The sequence below is a fragment of the Hemiscyllium ocellatum genome, chromosome 22 (genome assembly GCF_020745735.1).
Source record: "Hemiscyllium ocellatum isolate sHemOce1 chromosome 22, sHemOce1.pat.X.cur, whole genome shotgun sequence".
Classification (NCBI taxonomy): Eukaryota; Metazoa; Chordata; class Chondrichthyes; order Orectolobiformes; family Hemiscylliidae; genus Hemiscyllium; species Hemiscyllium ocellatum.
Window position 1 is genome coordinate 41,030,833 of NC_083422.1, and position 21,378 is coordinate 41,052,210.

The following is a 21,378-nucleotide window of genomic DNA, read 5'->3' on the forward strand; positions in this document are numbered from 1 at the left end:
AACCGCATTAGAAGTCCTTTGTATTTTTCAAGATATTTCTGGGCCATACGCTGAAGTTCTCACTGTCTATATCATCAATGATTTACAAGTGCCATTTGTATTTTTGTTTCGGTGCAAACAGAATTATCTGTAAACTGCTTCTTGAAGATGTTCAATGTTTTAGCCTTAACCATATTCTCTAGCCAAAACATTGAACGTTTTTGAGAAGGAGTTGGATATAATTCTTAGCACGAAAGGGAATTGGCTGATCAGCCATGATTATATTGAATGGCAGAGTAGGCTTTAAATGCCAGTGATCTGCTTGTCACATGTTTTCTATATTTCTACTTATCTAAAAAATAAGTCCCTTTTTTATTCTGGACACTTTGTTTCACCCTCTAAAGTCAACCAGACTAATCAAATTTCATGATTTAGAAATATTTTAATTCCTTTGTATTCAAATTTATTTGGAATTAATTGCAATTATTTTCCTATTTGAGTTGTTTGTCAGAAAGAAACCTAAACAAAAAAAATGCACTGATGTAGTGCATTCTTCCATTAAGTTTTCTTGACCACAATCAATGACGTCTTTAAAATCCATATTCTCTTTTTATGTAATACTGAGGTAATCATCCAAGCTTTCAATGTTTGTTGATATCACTGAACAAAACTCTGATTTTGCACAACTAATGTATGGTATGTTGATGAACTTGAAACAGTTTGATTTTCGGAAAGTGAATATGAAGAACACTGACCACTGATATCTTCATAGCTACTTTGCTGTATTTTCCCACTAGAGTGCAGTGTTGCTTTCTTTTTTTCATTTGTGGCAGAGCACGATTGTGTATGATGAAACAGGGCAATAGTTAATATCAATATAATTTTGTGTTCATCATTATTGGTGTGAAAGCTAAACCCATGAGATATTAACTGTAAGAGCCAACATCAAAATGAATAAAGCATTTGAAGTATATTTAATAATTGACAATTATAATGGTTGATAATTGCAGTGCACTGACAATGCTTCAGAATTATGGAATGATACTCCAGATGTGTGTAAAAAGCACAATCAAAATTTCAAAATTATTGTTTTCTCAATTATGTTTCAAAAATAAAGAACTTGATTTGCGATGGTAATTAGCATAGTTATCATCCCAGCTAATGGTAATACTGGACAAGTCAGATGTCAGGATGAAACATGGCTAGATAGGCCCTTATTTTGAATTTTGCAGTTGATTACTATGGTGGCCAGTCATTGAACATGATCACACAATATGACCAACGTTCTTTAAGAAAATAAGACAAAAGAAAATAAATACTGCAGATGGATAAGCTGGTTTAGAAAGATTTTAATTTAGTTGGCTAAACAAAGTTGTAATCTATTTCTCAGCAATATCTTTTACAGGGATTTAATCCCAGTGAAGTGTTACTTGTATCTTAACTTTTTAAAAGTTCTTACTTTAATGACTCTTCCCAGTTTTTAAAAACTTAGAAACCTTTTTGCAGTTCTGATGATTGAAGCACTCTTTCAATTCTTATAGCTTGAAAGCTTGTACATAAACTCTAACGACCTGGAGACTTGACAAACCAAAAACCCTGTTGTAAGGATGGAAGTGTTCTTATGAACTGAAAATTTTGTACTGAATAAACTTGGTTCTGTATTGAACTCCTGGTGTGTTATCGGTGTATATCATAAAAATTCAACTTTGTAAACATGTCATCATTGATAGCATAGATATCCTCTAGGCATACACATTCTTGGATCTGATATCTTTAGTTTACTGTCCAAATGGCATTCTGACCTTCAACAAAGTTGACAGAACTGAAACCACGTGTTTATTTTACCAGTGCTTTAAAATCCAAATTTCCAAATGATCAAACATCTTTATCACACTATTGATTAGATAACAAGGACAACATAGTTTAATGGAGTTTCTTTTGTTTTATTAAAATGGTTTGCTCTAATGTTAGGCTAGATATTTAATATTTCTGTTTGTGTTTCCAGAATTATTGTGACAGTTCTATGTTGATATAAATTAAAATCCAGGCAACCCAGAAATGCAGAGAAACACAACTTTATTAAAATGTTTTAAAAATATTTTACTTGTTAATTTTACAAATTGCACAGAAAAGGTAAAGTCATAGAGAGTCAAAGAGAGTCATACAGCACAGGAACAGACCCTTTGGTGCAACTTGTCGATGATGACCAAGTTTCCCAAACTAAATTAGTCCCACTTGCCTGTGTTTGGCCCAGGTATGTTCAGACCTTTCCCATTAATGTACTTGTCCAAATGTCTTTTTACTGTTGTACCTGTACCTATATTCACCACCTCCTCTGGCAGTTTATTTCACACACGAACCAACCTCTGTGTGAAAATGTTGCCTCTTCAGTACCCTTTTAAATCTTTCTTCTCTCAACTTTAAAAATGTCACCTACTTTTTAAATTCACCCACCCTAGGGAAATAACTTTAGTTATTAACCTTATCTATGCTCTTCATGATTTCCTAAACCTCTATAAAGTCACTCCTCAATCTCCTGTACTCCAGTGAAAAAAGTCCTAGCCTATCCAGCCTAACCTTATACTCAAAGATTCTGGTAAATCTTTTCTGAACCCCCTCCGATTTAACAATATCCTCCCTATGGCAGGGCGACCAGAACTGTACACAGTAGTTAAGGATGCAATTACATGAAGTTAGATCCTGCATACCAGACCAAGAATGTTGAATTTGATTCTCAATTTACTAGCTTTGTAATTTATTCTTCTTGGAAAGTGCTACATTCACTGGCAGCAACAACCTTGTCTTGATTACCAATTTCAATTTATCACCTAATATTTCATGCATTGTTTGATGCAAGACAGTCAACTGCAATCTGAAACTGATTGAGTACTTGACATGACACTTTCCTCATTCAACAACGATTAAATCTTTGAAGAGACAAAGTAGAATGTCTTGTGTGGTATCCAGCTCTATCTTCATTTAGTAGCTCATTTGGTTTACGTAAGCAGTGGAAATGGGGAGTTGGCCTAATGTAAGCCATGTTTCTTATGTATTAATGCCATTTTGGTGTTACACACTTTAGTCAACATTGTATACCAAAAGAGGAATTTCAATTTTATTACTAAATGGAAAATAAATGCTGAATGTAAACTTGTTGAATCGGAAAATTCTGATTGGACCATTTTCCCTCACATATTGTTCCTTAACGGATTTTTAAAAAATTCATTCATTCATGGGATTTGAGGTAGGCCAGCATTTACTGTCCCATGGCTAATTTTCCTAGAGAAGGTGATGGTGAGCTGCCACCTTGAACTGCTGAAATGTTTGTGTTGTTTGAGAAGGAGTTCCAGGCTTTTGACCTAACAACAACGCAGGAATGACAAGTATGGTTTTGGGAGATACCATTGAAGGAGCTTTGCTGAATTGTATCTTATAGATTGTGGGATTGCTTAACTTTGTCCATCACATATTGCTTCTTCTGTTTACTATGCACATAGTTCTGTGTTGTAGATTTACCAATCTAACATCCCATTTTTTAGATTTGTCAGTTGCTGTTTGTGGCACCGCCTCCAGCATGCTTCATTTCACTATGCTTGATCCGTGATTTGATGGTAATGATAGAATTAGAGAGGTTAGAGGTTATGGATTGTGGTGAAGTACAGCTCTGTTGCTGCAGATGGTTTATAGCACTTTGTGGACAATCAGTTTTTAGTTGCCAGATCTGTTTGAAATATGCTCTAATTGGCAGAATGGCAGTGCTGCACAACACAAAGGATATATTCAATGAAAACTTGGCACATCCTTTCCACAAGGATTGGGTAGTTATCATTCTTAATGATATGATCACGGACAGTAGTAAATTTCCTCTTAGTAAATGCAGTCGCGCAACTATTCCCTTTAGGACTTGGCCATTCTTGATGAAGAAGACTGGAGTGAGTTTTGAGACGATTTGTAGCTCAGGTTGAGGTTCTGGATATAAGTTTGCATGCTGAGCTGGAAGATTCATTTTCAGATGTTTTGTCATCATACTAGGTAACATCTTCAGTGAGCCTCTGGACGGGGAAACCCAAACATATAAATAGAAATTAGGAAACATCAGTAGTGCTTCGTCCAGAGGCTCACTGAAGACATTGCCTAGTATGGTGACGAAATGTTTGAAAATGAACCTTCCAGCTCAGCAAGCAAACATACATCCAAGACTAGAACTCGCTGTCCATAGTACATTATGTGGCCCCATCAGTGCTGCTTTAATGCATTGTTTGATGGCTCCTCCCTCACCACCTCAGAGGTGGTGGTGATTTCTTTCTCATGCTTGATCTGATGCCACAAGATTTTGGGGTTTCTGAGTTCATGTTTAAGATTCCCAGACCATCTCCCTCCAAATTGTATACCACTGTGCCATCATGAATGGGTTTGTTATGGCTGGTGATTGCAGTGTCTGGGTCATTGTTTGCAAGGTAAGGCTCTGTCAGACACTTGTTTGGCTGGTCTGTCGGACAGCTTTCCCAATTTTGGCACAGGATTCTGTGTAGAGGGAGGAAAGGCAGTGTGGAGACATGGAAGGTATCATTTCTGATGCCTAGATTCTGAGTGAATGTTTGGTTTAATTCGTGATTGACTTTACAGTCACTTTTGATAAAACATAATATCTTGCTAAACCATTTCAAAGGTTGTTTAAGAACCAATTTGTTCATCTGGAATAATTTGTAGACCGAACCAAGTAAGCCAATAGGTGCAGGAGTAGGCCATTCTGCCCTTCGAGCCTGCACCACCATTCAATATGATCATGGCTGATCATCCTTAATCAGTATCCAGTTCCTGCCTTATCTCCATAACCCTTGATTCCACTATCCTTGAGAGCTCTATCCAACTCTTTCTTAAATGAATCCAGAGACTGGGCCTCCACTGCCCTCTGGGGCAGAGCATTCCACACAGCCACGACTCTCTGAGTGAAGAAGTTTCTCCTCATCTCTGTCCTAAATGGTCTACCCTGTATTTTTAAGCTGTGTCCTCTGGGTCGGCACACATCCATCAGCGGAAACATGTTTCCTGCCTCCAGAGTGTCCAATTCTTTAATAATCTTGTATGTCTCAATCAGATCCCCTCTCAGTCTTCTAAACTCAAGGGTATACAAGCCCAGTCGCTCCAGTCTTTCAGCGTAAGGTAGTCCTGCCATTCCAGGAATTGACCTCGTGAACCTACGTTGCACTCCCTCAATAGCCAGAATGTCTTTCCTCAAATTTGGAGACCAGAACTGCACTCAGTACTCCAGGTGTGGTCTCACCAGGGCCCTGTACAGCTGCAGAAGAACATCTTTGCTTCTATACTCAATCCCTCTAGTTATGAAGGCCAGCATGCTATTAACCTTCTTCACTACCTGCTGTACCTGCATGCTTACCTTCATTGACTAGTGTACAAGAACACCCAGATCTCTTTGTACTGCCCTTTTACCTAAATTTATTCCATTTAGGTAGTAATCTGCCTTCCTGTTCTTGCCACCAAAGTGGATAACCGTACATTTATCCATATTAAACTGCATCTGCCATGCATCTGACCACTCACCTAACCTGTCCAGGTCACCCTGTAATCTCCTAACATCCTCCTCACATTTCACCCTGCCACCCAGCTTAGTATTATCAGCAAATTTGCTAAAGTTATTACTAATACCACCTTCTATATCATTAACATATATTGTAAAAAGCTGCGGTCCCAGCACTGATCCCTGTGGTACCTCGCTGGTCATTGCCTGTCATTCCGAAATGGAGCCGTTTATCACTACTCTTTGTTTCCTGTTAGCCAACCAACTTTCGATCCAAGTTAGTACTTTGCCCCCTATACCATGCGCCCTAATTTTGCTCACTAACCTCCTATGTGGGACTTTATCAAAAGCTTTCTGAAAGTCCAGGTACACTACATCTACTGGATCTCCCTCATCCATCTTCAGAGTTACATCCTCAAAAAATTCCAGAAGATTAGTCAAGCGTGATTTCCCCTTCATAAATCCATGCTGACTCTGACCTATCCTGTTACTACTATCCAGATGTGTTGTAATTTCATCCTTAGTAATAGACTCCAGCATCTTTCCCACCACTGGTCTATAATTTCCTGCTTTCTCTCTTGCTCCTTCCTTAAAAAGTGGTACAACATTAGCCACCCTCTAATCCACAGGATGTCAAGTTTCCTCCCTAATGACCATCAGTGAACCAGATAGGTTTTCATGCCAATAGATAACATGGTCACCACTGGACTAGTTTTGACTTCCATAGTTTTTAATTCCTTAAATTGACATTCCACCATCTGCTGTATTAAATTTTGAATCCTTGCTCCCAGAACATTATCCTGGTCCTCTGGATTGCTTGTTCAGTGATGATATCATTGCACCACTGCCTCCCCAAAATAAGTACTTTTTAAAGGGTAGAATAATTACAAACAAATGCACGTTTTCATGAAATTTGATAAAACTATATTGAATGTTTTCCATGAGAAGCTTACTTCTACTTTGGAATTTTGGCCCACAGTTCCAATTTGCTGGCATATAAGAATGTACATGACTTTACCATCCATCTGACCAGTCCTATGTGTCTGCTAAATATGATAGAATATGCTACCTCTCTCAGCCCACCATTCTGGGTTAGTTATTTAACTCATTCTTGAAATTACAGTAGCAATTAACTGACTGTAATGGCAGTCTTAATTTATCCTTTTATCGACTTCAGCAAGTGGACCACGAAATCTAGTTGGCTTGTTAACTAACCAAAGATGAATTTCCATTTTTGATGATCTGGATAGGTTCTCTCTTTTATATTGTAATATGAAAATATTACATGTTCATTGTGCATCTGACCTTTACTTTTATATATGTGATTTTGTGTTACTGTTGTTTTGTTCTTTGGCTATTGTGTAACTTCAGGCATAGGACTTGCCAAATACTATGCAACGTAATCAGTGACAGTAATATGCATGATTGTATTAACTTTGCTATTCATTTGATGTTATGCTTATTTATATTTCTCTATAATGTAAACAAATGTTAATTGATATTTGTATGTCACCTTTTGGATGTATTATGGTACTCTTTTTTTCTCAACCTTTCCCCTTGTTTGAGGGATGGTGACCCTCAGTTTAAACCATCCACCAGTTGTCTATCTCCAATGAGTGGTCAGCCCTGATTTAAATTATATCCTGATTTAAATACACTAGATAGAAGTAACCCTTCTATATTGGTGCAGCAGTGTTTCTGTGATCTAATATTTACACAGACTGACTGAAAGTTATGTCCTCTATAAATGTTGCTTGTTCTGGTAGAACTGCAAGTCAAGACATGTTTGAGGATGTTTGTGAATAATTTAAGTGGAACTGGATGCAGAGATTGCACAATTATTCTTTTTTTTGTTTATTTATTTTGGATCGTGGATGACATTGGTAAATCTTCTCCTATTTGACTTGAGAAGGAGTTGGTGGGCTACGTTAAAGTCCTGACTGAATTTGAATATAAAAATCCTTTCAGAATTGAGATGTTCTTTAAATTCTTTTCAACTCTATACAAAGTGAAAACTAGTTGATTTTAAAAGTATTGCTTAAGGGTACAATTTTGTCCTTTTTAGCTATGATTTGGTCTTCTGTTTTTTTTTTGGGTTATTTGATGGAAAATTAAATGGTGAAGTGGTAGTAGCATGTTTGACTACAATTTGCAGACTAGGCACAAGTTTAGGCATTTGACTCTTCAAGAACTTGTCTCTCTTAAATCATGACCCATTTTTAAAAACTTTCAAGTGACCCCATGCTCTGGAGTTTCCCTTATGAAACTATGGAAACTGTCCTTTCCATGTGCACCTTGTCAGGTTCTTATGTTTCAGTCAGGTTGTACCTTACCCTTCTAAATTTCAAACTGTTTGAAATGTTGTTACTATCATGTAATTATCAAGTAAGATGTTGTCTTAATTATGGTTTCATCATAACTGGGTATCACTTTGAGGAACTTGCTAAATACTTTATCTTCAAGTTTACTTAATTACCATACTAGATTTACATATCATTCCTGCTTATAAAACAGAGTATTGGACTATTGTGAGCAAAAAGCTGCATAAATATCAGTATAATATTTGACACCCTAAATATCTATATAAAAATAACTTGTGAAGAGAGAGTCAGTGTTTCATGACAATGACCTTTCTTTTCATGTTGACTTCATTTTGATGTCAGTAATAAGTTCTGAACTATATTATCAGTAAATTTAAAAATACCATTGTAAATTTGAATTGTCTACCACAGAGTGCAGTGACAATTCTGCCTCAGGTATATGTTTTGAGATGGATTTCTGGTTAAAGGCTTATGAGGGCAGTGTGGGTAAAAGACATTGAAGTGCAACATCAGCCGTGATCAAATTATGGCAGGCTTGACTGATTAAATACCCTATTCTAATAATTGATTCATTGATTTTATTTTCAATTTAACAACTTTTGCACCAAAATTAAAATATCCCTTTAACTCTCTTGTTCAATTGAGTGTTTGAACCACATTGAATTGATTGGGAATTTTGAAAAATTCACTCACAAGACGTGAGTGTCTCTGGCTAAACCAGCATTTATTGCCTTTCCCTAATTTCAAGAGGGCAGTTAAGAGTCAACTACATTGCTGTGTGTCTTGACTCACATGTAGGCCAGACCAGGTAAGGACGATAGATTTCTTTCCCTAAAGGATATTAGTGAATCAGATGGGGTTTTTCAGCAGTCGACAATGCTTTCATAGTTATCATTAGAGTCGATAAAGTATGGAGCTGGAAAAACACAGGTCAAGCAACATCAGAGGAGCAGGAGAGTCAACATTTCAAGTCAGAACCTTTTAATCAGGACTCTTAATTCCAGGTTTTTTTTTATTGATTTCAAAATCCATCATCTGCCATGAGAGGGTGTTGGGGGGGATGGATTTGAATCCAGGTCTTAAGTCATTTGCTTGAATTTTTGGATTAATATTCTAGTGATAATGCCACAAGGTCATTGCTCTCCAATTGTCATGGAGTATAAAGTAGAGATTAAACTCATTGAGCACTAAACTTCTGGCTTGCCGACTCAGAAAGAATCAACATTATGCAGAGTAATTGTTACATTTATTTAATGATATTTTTTCCTTTCTAGGATGATATTTACATGTATGGAGGAAAAATTGATACTGATAATGGAAATATCACAAATGAACTATGGATCTTCAATATCCCCACTCTCTCATGGACGAGGAAGATTCCAACTGTTCTCTCCCCTGGGCAACAGTATGATGTAGAAGGGCATTCTGCACACATCATTGAAATGGACAGTGGCGATGTTATCATGATTATCATTTTTGGATATTCTGCACTTTATGGTTACATAAACAGTGTTCAGGAATACAATATTAGTAAGTAATTGATCTCTTGGTATTTCAGTATTGCTGAGAAAAGATGTGCTGTTGAAGCTTCTCATTTTACACACTTCAGAACAATATATATAGCATGTGAAAATATCGCTGATTGGTCTAGTAATTGCCATGGCAAATGCACCAGAGAACAGTTAAACTGCAAGCTTTTGTTTTAAGTTTAAAAACAGAAAATTGACCCTGGTCAAAGCACTATTATGGGAAATGTACTAGCCCCATTTAACATTGTGAGAAGCTATGTATATTAATTTTATAGGGTCCTGTCTTTCTCCAAGTAGACAGAGCATGTCTAGACTTTTTGTTTAAAATCTGCTCAATTTCTGAGCTTTGTTTATTAGGCGAACATTCATTGCTCATTCCTAATTGTTTTTGGGAGGGTAATTGGCAGCTGACTTCTTGAACTGCTGCTGTTCTTGGGTGTAAGTGCCCACACAGTACTGCTTGGGAGGGAGTCCCAGGATATTGACTCCCAAGACGGCAAAGGACCAATTATCTAGTTATCCAGATGCTGTGGGACTTATTGGGGAGTGTGCATATGCTGCCTTGTCCTTCTAGCTGGATGAAGTCAAAGACTTGAAAGGTTCTGGCAGACCAGCCTTGGTAAGTAATTGTAATGCATCCTGTAGCAATGCATTCAATGCCAGGGTGTTGGCATTGAATAGAATAAATGTTAAAATTAGCAGATGAATGCTAAACAAGAGAGCTCTTTGGTCCTAGAAGGTGTTGAGCAAAAGCATTGTGACTTTTCAATTAAACAAAAGCACAGGGACACTAGTTCTCTGGTGCTTTCTCCATGACGATATTTTGACTAATTGGCATCTACTTGTCAAAGTTAGCACCAGTCTATAAAGTAAAGATCCTCTCAGACCATAAGGCTGCCCTTTCATTAGAAAGAGAAGGCGAGTGGTGGTTTATTTAAGGGTCACCACACGCCAATCGAGGGAGTGGTTGAGAAGGAGAATCCTTCACAGTAACTTCAGCTGGTGTAGGAATTGAACCCATGCTATTTAGTATTACTCTGCATTGCACACCAGCCAGGTAAAAACAATGACTGCAGATGCTGGAAACCAGATTCTGGATCAGTAGTGCTGGAAGAGCACAGCAGTTCAGGCAGCATCCAAAGTGCAGCGAAATCAAAATTTCGGGCAAAAGTCCTTCATCAGGAATAAAGGCCTGTGCTCTTCCAGCACCACTGATCCAGAATTGCAGACCAGCCATCCAGCCAATTGAGGTAACTGACCCCTCTAGCCAGTTTGTTGTTATATCAACAATATAAATTGTTTGTCACTCTGAACTATGGACCTATCTCATATTCAGGATATACAGGACAAAATGCTTTAACAGCATGTCTCTTTATTTCAGCTGTAGTTAAAGTAATTTGTGTGCTGAATGCTTGAAATGTTTTGTCAAATCAATTAATCCAAAAAGTCTCATCAGTATTGAAAATTAAGCAAAGCCTTCCAATGAGAAGATAATGCAAAATGATTCAAGTTTTGCACTGTAGTGATGACAAGGCTGTCAGCCGATATTTTATATTTCTCTGCAACTGATAGCAATGTTTTGAGTTAGCCGATGAACAATTAAGCATAGAAATTTAGGAGATGCCACTGGTGATTCTGTTTTTTTTGCCACTGAGTATGCTGATGAGGTTCCTTCCTTCAATCCTTTTTTAAAAAAGTGAACTGAAATCAATCAAGTTATCAAATTTAGAAGACCTTCCATTTTCATGGTGCTTAGTACGGTGTATCATTATGAATATCTTTGGAAAAATATTACATCTATTGATTGGAGTGTAACTGAAAATGGAATGGCTCAGTGAAGACTGCTCCTCCCTCTGAGCGAGAAGGCTTTGGGTTCAAAAACCAGTATCCAGAACCTGTTGGGTATGAAACAGCTAGCCATTGATTGCAGTCCCCTGCTTGGATAAATGGGGTGGTCTGCTGAAGAAAAGGCAACTGACTGTTTAAAAACCTAGCTGTCAAATCCCAAAAAAATAGGTGTGAAGGTGATCAACCAGCTTTTTGGTGACATGGGGTGACATAGCAGTGGCACAGTGGCTCAGTGGTTAGCATTGCTGCCTCATAGTACCAGGAATCCGGATTAGATTCCGCCCTTGGGCAACTGTCTGTGTGGAGTTTACACATTTTCCCCGTGTCTGTGTGGGTTTCCTTTGGGTACTCAGGTTTCCTCCCACAGTCCAAAGATGTGCAGGTTAGGTGAACTGGCAATGCTAAATTGCTCATAGTGTTCAGGGATGTGTAGGTTAGGTATATTAGTAATGGGAAAATTTGGTATAATAGAGTAGGGGAGTGGTTCTGGGTGGGATACTCTTCGGAGGGTTGGTGTGGACTTGTTGGGACAAATAGAATTCCTACAGAGTAGAAACAGTCCATGAATATCTATGATTCTATGAAAAAAGAGAAAGGAATAAAGAAAGTTGAATAGAATCCAAAAGGCCATACTCACATTGGTGGAATGGGTGGCTAGGTGGCAGATGGGTTCAATGCAATGAAGTGTGAAATGGTGCATTTTGATAGGAAGAACATTGAAATACAAACTAAAATAGGGAAGACAATTCTAAAAGGAATGCAGGAGCAGAGGGACTTGGGTGGAAAATATGCAAAGATTTTGAAAGGTGAAAGGACAAGTAGAGAGAGCAGTATGTTGTATCCTGGCTTTATTAATAAGTGTCATTAGATCTAATTAGATCTCATCTGGAGTCTGATGTAAGGCAATGTAAAGTCATCATAGGATCCCAGGGACCAGACGGTTGCTCTTTGAGTTGTAGGTGCTACATTGCAGGAAAGGTCTAATGCACTGGTGATCTGCAGGATTTCCAGGGATGGAATATGTTGAAGTGGCTTGAATTGTTCTCATTGGTGGGAAGCCGGCTAAGAAGAGGTAGAGGTTTTCAAAACCATGAATGGTTGAATAGAGTAGGTATGCTAAACAAGATGCCATGGATTTTAAGTGATTTGAAAAAAAAAGCAAGGACAATATGAGAAAAAAAAGCTTTTTCAATCAATGATTAGTTTGGGTATGGACTGCGCTGCTTGGAAATATGGTGGAGGCAGATACAATTGAGGCATATAAAACGATTTTGGACAGTTATTTATATGTAATAATATGCAGAGGTATTGTTGGGGAGAAAAGAGAATGGTACTGGAGTAATAACACTTCTTTAAAGACCTGATGCTGACAGAATCAGCCATAAGACTGAAATCAAGTGTAACTCAGTTTGAAACAGCACACTAAGTTCTGAATTACTGCTAAACAGGCTCACCGGCCCTTAGAGTTTTAAAATTCGTTAAATGTCACATTTCTCAATATGATAAATTACATTTCTTTGTTATTTTACATTTTACCTTTAATGTCATGTGCATGTCCCACTCATTTATTTCACCATCTGTAAAAGTTAAACATTAAAATAGAATGGCTTCACTAGTTTCTACTTTCTGATTTGCTGTCTGTGAGAGTAGTTCAGTGTTATTGGGTACTTGCCCTGCCTGATAACATCATTGTTGCTGGATGCAGAGTGAGTTTCTTGATTTCGGCAGAACCAAATTGTTGTTGAATTAGGGACAACTGCAGAGATTACCAGAGATTCGTTGATCAGTTGTCTTTGGATCAGTGACAAACACGGATGCTTTGGGTTGAACCCTGTGATCAGTGGCAATGTAATAACTGAAAATCTGTTAGCAGTTAACGTCTTTAATTTCTAACCCTTTAGATTAGAATAGATTACCTACAGTATGGAAACAGGCCCTTCAGCCCAACAAGTCCACACCAACCCTCTGAATGTTACCCACCCAGATCTGTTCCCCTATCCTATATTTACCCCTGATTAATGTACCTAATACTATGGACACTTTAGCATGGCCATTTCACCTGACCTGCACATCTTTGGATTGTGGGAGGAAACCAGAGCAAAACGCGGACAAAACCTACGCAGACACAGGGAGAACGTGCAAACTCCCCACACACACAGTTGACCAAAGTGGAAATCCAACCCGGGTCCCTGGCGCTATGAGGCAGCAGTGCTAACCACTGAGCCACCGTGCCACCTTTTTGTTTTGTAAGTGTTAGATATTGTATAAAACCACTCTAAACACTAGGCTGCAGAATTTCGCAGGTTAGTTTTGTTTACATTGTCCAGTCTTGCTTAATGTTATGTCACATCAAGATTCTTTTGCTTATGGTTATGCTCCAGTCTCCCAAACAGATGCTTTCGATATCTGTATGTATACTTGTACGAATAGATATCTCATTGGATAATAGTGTAATTCTGAATAACATGGAGTTTGAAAATGCGAGAGTTGTAAATGTGTTGTCAAGAATAATTTAGCATTATATGGAAATAGTTAAACATTACTTTTAGCAATCATCTTGGATTTGTTATATTACAGGCATGATAATAGAATAGTGCAATAAAGCTTAATCATTTCCTGAGGAAAATCAACTCCATGCAAGCCAAAAAGGCAATAAGCTGTCTGCTAACATTAAATTATTTGAAAATGCCACTTTAAAATCATATATGTGGCAGGTATGCAAAAATGCAGTAGCCTAAGAATATTTTTTGTGAAGGTGATTTGAATCGTTTTACTCTTTAATTATACCAAACATCTTGTACTAATATAAGTTGCCTTTACTGCTTTTGGTGGTATGTTACACATCACTGGAATCCAAGTTGTTGTGATAACACGTGCCTTTTCATGCTTGTGTTTCCATGCATATTGTAGGCCAAAGCTATTGATCATGATAGTAGAGGCTTCAACTCCCTTTTCATCACACAGTTGATCAGAAATCTTTCCTGCTGTTACTGACATGTGTTGGAAGAATGTGCAAGTTGATAGCAATCTATTTGGTAGCTCCTTCCTTGGCTATCAAATCCTGGGTGGGACTTGAATGCAAATGATTGTAAGGTCTCCTTCCTCAGCAGCATAGATAATACTGGGTGCAGTATAAGAGAATCAGTTTATTTTTCACTGGTGGTCTACACATTCTTCAAACTTCTTTAAGAAAATGATGATAGTAACGAGCTTGTTTGCTAAGTAGTCATCTTCAGCTATCATCAATACACTTATTTTCTGGGGCATCATAGCTTAGCTAAAACATCAGAGAGTCTTTTTAGTTTGTTTATTTGTTAAATAAACCTTTAGATAAAAAAAAACTGGATAAACTTAAGCAATTGTTATGTTCCCAGCTGACGGTAATACTGGACAAGTCATATCTCAGAATGAAACTTGACCTGATGAGTCATCAGTTTTATTTTTTCAGTTTGATTGGGTAGTCACTGAACATGATTATGCAATGCATGTCAATGTTCTTTTAGGAAAAGAAAGCTATTTTACATAAATGAAAATGCTATTAATGTCAAATTAGAAAGGTATTAACGTCCCTGAGATATCCTTTGCAGACGTGCAATCCTCGTGAATTATCATCCTATGTTCATTCTTTAGTTTCTTATTTAACTGATGAAGTTACAAGTTTTAAAATCACACCTGATTATAGTTCAACAGGTTTACTTGGAAGCACTAGCTTTCAGATCGTTGCTCCTTCAACAGTTGGTTGTGGAGTATAAGATTGTAAATGTGATGCAACTGAAATTATATGTTGAAAAAGACGTGAGGTTACAAGCATTTTCCTTTGGTGATATGCTCTATGTTTAGCAGATGTGATTCTCTCCTTTACTATCTATCCCTAACATACAGACACCTAATTCACTGACTCTCCCTTATTGAACTTTAAGGTAATCCCTGTTCAATTGAAATGCCAAGACAAATTTTCCAGCTCTGAAAGCCTGGGATGCCACAAACTAAATTGTCCTTCTGCTGATATGACACTTTTTCCTCAATGGAAACCTGATTGTGGCCCCAGCCCATCTTTCTGTATCTCATAAAAATACAATTCTGTAAATGTTTCATCAGTTAACTCCTGACGTAGTTTATCTCGTCTTTGTGTTTAAATCACACGCTTTTTGGAAATTGTCTGAACTTAGTGTTCAAACATGATTTTCTACTCTGTTAAAAAATGTCACCTTCACAGAACTTTAACTTTTTGGCCTTCATTTTTAACCTAAGTATTAACAACATACTAAAATTCTACATCATATTATAAAAGACAAAAGGTAAATAATTTGTGTGAAATATATCAGAAAATAGCTACTCTACTGTTATTACCAAGCCAGGGGATTGACTATGGTTCACTGAAAACTGGAGGAATGCATGCAAAGAACAGCATTTGACATACAGAAGACTGACGATCAACTTGATGAAGCAACAACCTTATATTCTGAGCAGCATGTGATAGAGCTGAGTAATTCTGTTACAATTGAATCAGATCTTAGCTCTGCAGTCCTGCCACATCCAGCTGTGAATGGTAGACAATTAAACAACTCACTGGATGAGGAGGCTCGATAAGTACCCCCTTCTTAATTGGTAGAGGATCCAAGCACGCTAATGCAAAAGATGAGGCTGAAACAATTGCAAAAATCTTCAGTCAGAAGTACTGAGTGGGTAATCCATCTTGACCTTCTCTTGATGTTGCTAGCACCTCAATTGCCCACCTTTAGCCAATTTAATTTACTTCATGTGATATCAAGGAATGGTTGAAGGCATTGGATATTAGAAAGCTTTTGGAACCTGACAACATTTCAGCAGCAATACTGAAGACTTATGTTCCAGAACCAGCTATGTTCCTAGCCAAACTGATCCACTACAGATATAATACTGGCTTCCACCCAACAACATGGAAAGTTGCACAGGTATTTCCTGACCTTGAAAAGCTTGACAACATCAACCCAGGCAATTAATGGACCATCAGTTTGCTCTCCGTCTTCAGCAACATAATGGATGTTTTAGATGGTTCAGACAGTGATATCAACTGCCACTTCGTCAACAATAATGTGCTCACTATACTCAGTTTGGGTTTCATCAGACCTGTTCAGCTTTTGAGCTCATTACAACCTTGGTCCAAACATGAGCATAAGAGCTAAACTGAAAAGGGGAAACAAATCCATTGTCCTTGCCATCAAGTCTGCATTTGACTAATAATGCCATTAAGGAGCCCAGGAAAACTAGACTCTATGGAAATTGGGGCAAAACTCCACTAGTTGGAGACTGCATGATTGTTGGAGGTCAATCATCTCAGCCGCAGATGCAGAGTAATTTTGGAAGACTAACCATCAGCAGCTGCTTATTGCATCATCTTCCCTCCATCAGAAGATCAGAAGTAAGGATTACCACTAATGATTGCATAATTTTCAGCACAGTTTGCAACTCCTCACTCAATGAAGCAGTCCTCACCCAAATCTAGCAATGCTCTGACATCATTTAGGTTTAGATCAATAAATGGCAAGTAAAATTTGTGACACGCTAATGCCAAAAGTAAGTAGCTTAAAGAGAGAGGAAGAATCCAAATACCACACATTGACGTTTCATGACTTTGCCTTTGTTAAGATCCCCACTATTAACATCCTGGGGATTACTATCAGCTAGAAACTAAACTGGAGCAACCATATAAATATAATGGCAGGTGAAATGCTGAGATTCCTATGAAAAGTAATTCACCTGTTCACTCTTCAAAGCCTCTATGCCATTAGCAGTCCACAAGACAGGAGTGTGATGGAATACTCCTTAGGTGGTTGAGTTCAACTCCAATAAGCATATGTAAGGTATAGACAGGATAGATCGAGTGAATCCTTAGAAGAGTATAAAGGAAGTAGGAGTGTACTTAAGAGGAAAATCAAGAGGGCAAAAAGGGGACATGAGATAGCTTTGGCAAATAGAATTAAGGAGAATCTAAAGGGTTTTTACAAATATATTAAGGACAGAAGGGTAACTAGGGAGAGAATAGGCCCTCTCAAATATCAGCAAGGCGGCCTTTGTGTGGAGCTGCAGAAAATAGGGGAGATACTAAACAAGTATTTTGCATCAGTATTTACTGTGGAAAAGGATATGGAAGATATAGACTGTAGGGAAATAGATGGTGACACCTTGCAAAATGTTTGGATTACAGAGGAGGAAGTGCTGGATGTCTTGAAACGGGTAAAAGGTGGATAAATCCCCTGCACCTGATCAGGTGAACCTGAGAACTCTATGGGAAGCTAGAGAAGTGATTGCTGGCCCTCTTGCTGAGATATTTGTATAATCGATAGTCACAGGTGAGGTGCCAGAAGGATGGAGGTTGGCAAACGTGGTGCCACTGTTTAAGAAGGTTGGTAAGGACAAGCCAGGGAACTATAGACCGGTGAGCCTGACCTCAGTGGTGGGCAAGTTGTTGGAGGGAATCCTGAGGGATAGGATGAACATGTATTTGGAAAGGCAAGGACTGATGAGGGATAGTTAACATGGTTTTGTGCGTGGGAAATGATGTCTCACAAATTTGATTGAGTTTTTTGATGAAGTAACAAAGAGAATTGATGAGGGCAGAGCAGTAGATGTGATCTATATGGACACCAGTTAGGCATTTGACAAGGTTTCCCATGGGAGACTGATTAGCAAGGTTAGATCTCATGGAATACAGGGAGAACTAGCCATTTGTATACAGAACTAGCTCAAAGGTAGAAGACCGAGGGTGCTGGTGGAGGGTAGTTTTTCAGACTGGAGGCCTGTGACCAGTGAAGTGCCACAAGGATCGGTGCTGAGTCCTCTACTTTTTGTCATTTACATAAATGATTTGGATGCGAGCATAGGAGGTACAGTTAGTAAGTTTTCAGATGACACCAAAATTGGAGGTGTAGTGGACAGCGAAGAGAGTTACCTCAGATTCAATAGGATCTTGACCTGATGGGCCAATGGCTGAGAAGTGGCAGATGGAGTTCAATTCAGATAAATGTGAGGTGCTGCATTTTGGGAAAGCACATCTTAGCAGGACTTATACACTTAATAGTAAGGTCCTAGGAAGTGTTGATGGACTAAGAGACCTTGGAGTGCAGGATTGTGGCTCCTTGAAAGTGGAGTCGCAGGTAGATAGGATAATGAAGAAGGCATTTGATATAATTTCCTTTATTGGTCAGAGTATTGAGTACAGGAGTTGGGAGGTCGTGTTGCGGCTGCAAAGGACATTGGTTAGGCCACTGTTAGAAGATTGTGTGCAATTCTGGTCTTCCTATTAGAAAGATGTTGTGAAACTTGAAAGCGTCCAGAAAAGATTTACATGGATGTTGCCAGGGTTGGAGGATTTGAGCTATAGAGAGAGGCTGCACAGGCTGGGGCTGTTTTCCCTGGAGTGTCAGAGGCTGAGGGGTGACCTTATAGAGGTTTACAAAATTATGAGGGGCATGGATAGGGTAAATAGGCAAAGTCTTTTCCCTGGGGTCAGGGAGTCCAGAACTAGAGGGCATAGTTTTAGGATGAGAGGGGAAAGATATAAAAGAGACCTAAGGGGCAACTTTTTTACACAGAGGGTGGTACGTGTATGGAATGAGCTGCCAGAGGAAGTGGTGGAGGCTGGTACAATTGCAACATTTAAGAGGCATTTGGATGTGTATATGAATAGGAAGGGTTTGAAGGGATATGGGCTGGGTGCTGGCAGGTGGGACTAGTTTGGGTTGGTATGTCGGGTCGGCATGGACGGGTTGGACTGAAGGGTCTGTTTCCATGCTGTTTCTATGACTCTAAAACTCAAGAAACTTGATATAATTTAGGCTAGTCCATCTCATGCCTTCATCAACCTTCATTCCTTCCACCATTAACACAGTAAATCTGTTCTTCATAGACAGTGCCTTTCAAACTTGTGGCTTCTACCATCCAAAAGGACAAAGATGGCAGTTGTATGGGAACACTTTTTAAGATTCCTTGCAAGTTCATGTCCACCATAATGATTCCTTCAGTGCCATTAGATCAAAATCGTGGAACTCCATAATGCCACATGGATTGCAGCATTTCAAAAGGCAACTCGTAGCCACTTTCTCAAGGGAATTATGTAGACTTCCACAACCTCTGAATGAATTTTTAAGAAAAGTTGCTCTCATCCATTAAATAGAACATAGAACATAGAACAGTACAGCACAGAACAGACCTTCAGCCCACGATGTTGTACCGACCACTGATCCTCATGTATGCACCCTCAAATTTCTGTGACGCAGAATCACATTTTATGTATTGAGGAAAGAAATAAACTGTTTTAATTAGACTATTAACTGTTTGACTTTCAATTGAGTCAATTTCTGCAGTCAGTTGAGTTCACTCTGCTCGGCATCAGGAAGGAGATGAGACTATTTGGCTCAGAGTTTCTTTCTCAATTAATGCAGCTGTTGGGTTCAAATTAGACTTGCGAAGGATGCAGTTATGGTTCGAACAAGGTAAAAGATTTATTAGAAAACAAGTGTGCACCACCCAGGAGATGATGTTTCCCTAATCATAGTTTGCTTTGCACATTTTATACAGTTAGGTGTACAGGCATCCCAATCAACTTATGACTGCAAGCTACCAAAAGCTCTTGAAATATTTGTAATTCTTACTGAAGCTAAATGAGTCTCTGCATTCTACAGTGATTGCATTCTTTGTGTAGCTTGTCAGTTCCTCTGCTTTCTGTATTTAATAATGATCGTCCCTAAATACCTTTCAAGACAGTTCTTCACAGTCTTTTTGCAGTGAGCATTTCTTTTATAGGTATCCGTCTGACATGTATTAGAAGGATCAGATTTCCTTTGTGGTTTTAAACACATTTCCACTGTCTGTTTATTGCAGCCATTTATCCAGTGAGTTAATCAACTCCCAGGTTTGCATATACTGTAATGATCCTGTTTTCCTTGATAACTAAGCAGATTTTTGTTTTTGAGGTAGCTAGATGTGTCTCAACCCCTTTCAATGCCTATAGCATTAATTTTGATGGCTATACTTTGCTTCAGTAGCTCATATCAGCATTTTGAATCCAATCAACTCTTCTACGCTGGCTGGCAAATTATCCAAAACATTTAACTCTAAGGTCTTTAAATACTTAATTTTACAACAGGACCTTGTTTTAAACATGGAAGCATCTTGAATCACGTGAGGTACCGAAGCATGTTTGAAATAATTGCAATGACTCTATGTATTAGTAAAGAAAAGCAAGAGCTATGCTCTGCCAGTAGTATAATGAAATGGATAAATTGTTAATCTGTGCTTTTCTGCTGTGTTGTGTTGCTCAAGAAAATGGGGTACTTTTTTTGAATAGCGTTATGAGATCTTGCAGCTTTTCTCTATGCATGTTCCCTTGAGGGCAAGTTTTAAGCTTAATATTGGTTTATCCAACAATGGAGCACTCTCAATGCACTGTAGCTTAGGCTTATGACCATATATGGGACCAAAAACTTAGATGACATTTTTTTCTGCTATTTTCTTTCCTTCACCTCCAAGTTATTTGCCTTATCATTACAATCCCCTAGTTCCCAGACAACTAGTTTTGAGCAACTAGGAGAAAGTGAGGACTGCAAATGCTGGAGAGTCAGAATTGAAAAGTATGGTGCTAGTAACAGCACAGCAAGTCAGGCAGCATCTAAGGAGCAGGAGAATGGTCGCTTTGGGCATAAGCCCTTCATCAGGAATGTAGAGGGGGATAGGGCCTGAGAGATAAATAGGAGATGGGGTGGAGCTGGGGTAAGGTAGCTGGGATGGTGATAAGTGGATGCAGGTCGGAGGTGATTGTGATAGGTTGGTGGAGAAGGTGGAGTGGAAGGATGGGAAGGAAGGTGAACATGTAGGTCGGGTCAAGAGGGTGATGCTGAGTTTGAGGGTCGGATCTGAGATAGGGTGCGGGTGGGGAGATTTGGAAACTGGTGAAGTCAATGTTGATGCTGTGTGGTTGTAGGGTCCCGAGGCATTTGAGGAGGTTTTCTTCCTCCAGTTGGTGGGTGGCTTTGATTTGGCGGTGGAGGAGGCCCAGGTTTTGGAATAGCAAGTCAGCATTTCCTTCTCAATCCATTTATGCTATTAGTGTTGCAATGGATTGCACAACTGATTTTGTGTAAACTGAAATTGTTTTTTAATTAGTTTTGAACTTGAACAAAGA

At 38.6% G+C, this 21,378-nt stretch overlaps 1 protein-coding gene across 1 annotated transcript in view; it reads left to right on the forward strand.

Annotated features, from left to right (window-relative positions):
* The window catches only part of atrnl1b (attractin-like 1b), a 904,204-nt gene that overhangs the window by 139,705 nt on the left and 743,121 nt on the right, over positions 1-21,378 (forward strand). Inside the window, exon 8 of the mRNA XM_060841800.1 lies at positions 9,114-9,369. Coding sequence (XP_060697783.1) covers positions 9,114-9,369 — 256 coding nt within the window. The remainder of the gene's footprint in view (positions 1-9,113; positions 9,370-21,378) is intronic.